At 38.1% G+C, this 4,728-nt stretch overlaps 1 protein-coding gene across 2 annotated transcripts; it reads right to left on the bottom strand.

Annotated features, from left to right (window-relative positions):
• Positions 1-1,145: 1,145 nt before the first annotated feature.
• Positions 1,146-4,728, bottom strand: LOC144709689 (small GTPase LIP1-like). 2 transcript variants are annotated; one of them, XM_078583303.1, is made up of 8 exons: positions 4,534-4,728; positions 4,247-4,439; positions 3,673-3,764; positions 3,436-3,577; positions 2,561-2,865; positions 1,726-1,779; positions 1,512-1,642; positions 1,146-1,450 (listed from the first exon to the last, which is right to left on the bottom strand). In XM_078583303.1, exons 2-8 carry the CDS (start codon positions 4,335-4,337, stop codon positions 1,252-1,254), a joined length of 1,014 nt encoding a protein of 337 aa, XP_078439429.1. In that variant the 5' UTR covers positions 4,338-4,439; positions 4,534-4,728; the 3' UTR covers positions 1,146-1,251. The 2 variants fall into 2 exon arrangements, with proteins under 2 accessions (XP_078439429.1, XP_078439430.1); XM_078583304.1 differs by having other exon boundaries at positions 4,247-4,373.

Below are 4,728 nucleotides of genomic sequence, written 5' to 3'. Positions count from 1 at the left end.
TTATGATATAATATAAAATAGATGCACTTTAAACTTTAAATAATGAAAAAAATCAATTCATCAGAACAATGAATGAGGGCATAATGAAAAAAATCAAGTCAACTTAAATAGACCATTCGAAACCAAAGTATGGGACCATTTAGAGACTTCAGCGTGTCCCAGACATGCACAATAAATACGTATTTATCTATTAACTTGAAGGACTGCATGAAGATAAATATAATAAAATAAGTAGAATATGATCGGAATTGAAAAATATCTTCAAGGAAAACCATGAAATCCACCATAATTGTTCATATTCTACATCATAAATTACTTACCCAGTTAAACAACAGCTTTACGAGATACATGTATTTTTTGTCTCTTAAGAAATTTCTGTAATGGTATTTTATTACAGCAGGTGGGAAGACATAACATGATATAAGTGTAAAAATGGGGTAGGAGTACAACCTATCAGTATAAAACTGGTGTTGCTACCTAGAATTATTAGTTAACTTTTTGTAGAAGGGAAATAAAAAACCATACACAACAACAATTTCTATCCTTTTTAGTCCCCCAAAAATCTAAATATTGTAAGAAAAATATTTATATTTAAAAAATTTAAACGTTCTTGTATTAGTGCAATAGTTTTTGGAGCATTTTTAATTAAATTCAGAAATGTCAGATGTATTCATCCATTTTTAATCTAATTGTTACTTTGACGTTTAAGGTAAGATTTTATTCTAGTATTAATGGAACTTTTATGGTATAGGAACACATTTATCTTCATGCAGTCCTGGTAATAATGTAAATTTTGTGGTATAGGAACACATTTATTGAGTAACATAAGTTTGATGTCACCATAATCCAACTTTATAATGTTCACTTTAGTTATTTTATGTGTCATTATGATTCCATGGACAACAGTAGTTCTACTATCTATGATGTACTATGGACAACAGACACTGTGTTCAAACCTTTTTTGAAATTTTACCAAGATAACAAATACTTTCACACTATGCATAAGAATGAAGTAGGAGACACTCCTGTACTTGTTTTATTTTCATTGGTTGCAGAAAATGTTTAACCTTGAGAGGAGAGAAAGGAATTTATCCAACATCTGAACTCTTCTGCTGCAGGGACATGAACTTATTGGGAGAGAAATCTAGTCTCAAGAAAAGGGTAGATCATGAAGCCAATGAGGCACATCAATCATTCCACTATACATAAAATGAAAAAATTTATGTCCGAATGGGGCTACAAGATCATCATTCAGACGTTGATATCGGCCCGTTTTATTCTGCCAGTGCCTCCGGTCTCAGCAGCCCTGTGCCCTGCATATCTTTGGAACCCATAACCCTCATCTGGTGTGGCCACTGGCTGCTGTGGGTACATGGTAGTTGGAGGCGTGAGATTCCGCTGAGCTGGCAGCGGTGCAAGCCCATTGTGCCGGTAATCCTCCTCCCCCAATCTATCACAATGAGGTGTTAAATTCTAATTGAGTATTTCTTTTTAAGAAACTTTGATTATACCTTTTGAATCGGAGAGACTGGTCATCTGCACTTGAGATCTCGCTAGATAGGAGGATGGAGCTGGCGGCCTGGCTCAGAGACCAGGGACTTAGCCCCGGCTGCTCCTCCGGGAAATATCTCCTCCTAATCAACTGGTAAATTAAAACATATGAGCAAATAGATGAACAGTGCTGAAATAAGAACTATGATATTAATGTAAAGAAGAAAAACTTGCCAAGCGGAAGAACTTCACTATGGCCTCCTTGTCGAATCTGCCTTCCTTGGCTGCCTGTCCAGAGAAAAAATGATAGTACAATGCATTCAACCTTAATGCCGATGATCATGGTAACAGAGGTGAAGAAGGCCTTGATAATGCGGATTATAATGTCAAGGTTTCAGGGTGGCCACCAGCATCAATATCATCGATGATCATAAATGATGAGAATGAGAATGAACTAATTAAGATAAAGAAGATGATGAGGAAAAGCCAGGTGAAGAGTGTGACCTTTATCATGGTCATGATCATAGTTGTAGAATTGGGGTAGTATTTATGATGATGAAGCTTCTGCTGCGGATGACGATGGTGACGACTGTGGTGAAGAAGGCCACACCAATAAGGGATATGGTTTCGAAATTTGGGGTAGTGACCAGCATCAAGATCATTGTTGAAGATGATGAAGCTAACGGCGAATGATGAAAATGTGATTAGATAAGATGACAAAGAACATTCCAAAGAAGGCAGGTTAAGAATGTGATATTTACAATGGTCATGATCATGTTTGTTGCATGTACTTACTGTACATGGGCCAAGGCCCATACGGAATATCTCTTCTCTTTCTTCTCTATCTCTCTCTCCTCTTTCCATCATATTGACCAGATGTATGGTATTATGGTTAATCAAGAAATGTATCCTTGTTCTTCACAATACTGAAGAAGAAGAAAATGATGATGATGATAATGATGATGATGGTTGTGTACAATGATTATGGCAGATGAGATGATGATGATGATGACATGACCTGGACAATAATAGAGATGATAGTGTGGCGAAGGGATTGAAAATTTGTTACCGAGATGAGAGGTGTGCCTCCAGGGAATGAGTCAGAGAGTGGAATTTCTTCTGTAGGGGGAAGGAGGCCCTGCCTTTCGACCCAGAAGCGGGCGGCATCGACAAGGTTGCCACTGCTACCACGGCCGGCAGCTGGGGCAGCAATGTCTGTCTTGTTGCTGATGACAAGGAATGGAACCGGGAGCCCACCGGGACCACCAGAGCTCAACGGTGCAGAGAAAGTGCCCCCCTCTGCAATCTCCAGTGCCCACTTATGCAGGTTTCCCTTGGTTCTCCTCTGCGAAAGATCGTGCACGAATATAACCCCTGGAAACAAAGGGAATTGTGTTAGGATCCTTAACATGGTAAAGGGTATTTGAATCATTTGTCTTTATGTTACTTTTTACTTAACTTTACATTACCTTCCTTAAGTAGGGTAAACAAGCAACTGTGGAATTGGTTTGAAAACAAAATCGAGGATTAAGCGATAGTTCTTGCAATCTGCTAAGATCCAGAACAAATTTTGGACCATACCATCGGATTAATGAGAGTGAAGAAAGAGATAGGAGAGCAAGAGAGAGATGAGACAATAACTGTTAGATAAGAGAGAGATGTAAGAGAGAGATGAGATAGTGTAGATAATAACTGTTATCTCTTTCCTGCTCTCAGTTTCAATACAATCGAAAGGATTCCTCCATCATTTTCAATTGAGCTATGGTTCGAAGTAAGAGATTTCTTTTTCAAAGCATTTTCAAAGGGATATGTTTTAAACCAAGAATATTTCAGTATATTTTGATTTTGGAATGAGAAAGCAACCGTATTTATAAACATATGAATGGAAAAAAACTGATTAAAGAGAATTGTGAAAATTTTGAAATCGAATCAAAGAAACTTTACCATTGATCTGTGAATAGAAGATGGATCTACACTTTTTGTATCTCTCATGTCCCGCAATATCCCAAAGTTCCACAAAGAATTCTCTCTCAGAATCATTTTTTATACTGTTGGAAGAGCTGTTGGATCTTCCATAAGTGATATGCTGCGAATGACAAAGATTAACAATCAATAAGAAAAAGGTATTCCTCAACATGATGAGACCTCCATGTTTGATGACGAAGAAGCATAATTCTTTACCTTTACGCCGACAGCGCAGCCAACTGTTTGAGGTGGGCGAGTAGTGGCCGAACCTTTGACAATTAAATGAATGAGGGATGTCTTACCAACCCCTGATCAACATTAGACAAGTTGTCAGTATTGTAATCGCTGAGGATCGAATAAGGAGAGAAGCTGGATAAGAGATGAAGCAATTCGAAAAAATCAGAATAAAAATAAAAGAAATATAGAATTCGACATTACATATAGTCTAGGTAAATAAGGCATGAATGATAGCAACGAGAAGGGAATAAAGATTTGCTACATTGACTGACAAACAAATATTCAGCGTTCTTAGGATAAGAACATGATCCATTATTCCATCTGTACGTGACTTGAGCTTTTCAGATGGAGAATCAAATGAAAAGACATTTCATGATAAACTAATCATTAAGCCAAAAATTTAACAGATTCCAAGTCTACAGACCGCAACACATTCAAATGATCCCTCTAAATTTAAACAGAAAATACTTCCGTGAGTCCCTCATATCGTAAGTTTTTAGAATTTAACATAATTGGGGAATAGTAGAATGCAAAGAATAATTCTTGAAAGTACCTGCATCGCCAACGACGAGAACCCGAACATGGCCACAGGGAGACCCCCCAGTTTGATCCGGGGAATCCTTCTCTTTTTTTCTCCAGAACATATCCGAAACCTCCGGTAAGAAGATCAAGCAAGTCACCTGAACGGCGGAGACACCCTAATGGATTATTCCATGATTACCCATAAAAATTATTAAAACCCAGATCTGAAAAATGAGCAGAGGACGGGTTGTCATTCACTCTTCATCGACAAAGAGATCAAAGGACGAAATTCACGATTTTAAAGCTTCGAATCACCACCTTAAACAGCAGGAAAGCTCAAAAACTTCGAATACGTAATCTTGTATAGATCGAAGGAGCCCATGAAACCGAAGAGAAGAGATCTGAGCTCAGATCGGAGGATCTTCGACGCTGTTCTTCCCCTAGTGCGAGTTGGCCGAAACCGACGGAAAGGAACTTCGCGGTCCGCTGTGACCGCGGAGAAGTAAAAACTTA

This window comes from Wolffia australiana, chromosome 11 (genome assembly GCF_029677425.1).
Source record: "Wolffia australiana isolate 7733 chromosome 11, ASM2967742v1".
Taxonomy (NCBI): Eukaryota; Viridiplantae; Streptophyta; class Magnoliopsida; order Alismatales; family Araceae; genus Wolffia; species Wolffia australiana.
Note: the sequence above shows the minus strand (reverse complement) of the source record. Positions and strands in the feature narration are given on the sequence as shown.

Bases quoted from the DNA above. Each gene is read 5' to 3' on its own strand.
- LOC144709689 (XM_078583303.1), bottom strand. From the start codon at position 4,337: ATGTTCTGGAGAAAAAAAGAGAAGGATTCCCCGGATCAAACTGGGGGG. The intron at 3,765-4,246 runs GTACTTTCAAGA...AATGTTGATCAG, and splicing joins TCTCGTCGTTGGCGATGCAG to GGGTTGGTAAGACATCCCTC. The intron at 2,866-3,435 runs GTAAAGTTTCTT...CTTTGTTTCCAG, and splicing joins CTTCTATTCACAGATCAATG to GGGTTATATTCGTGCACGAT.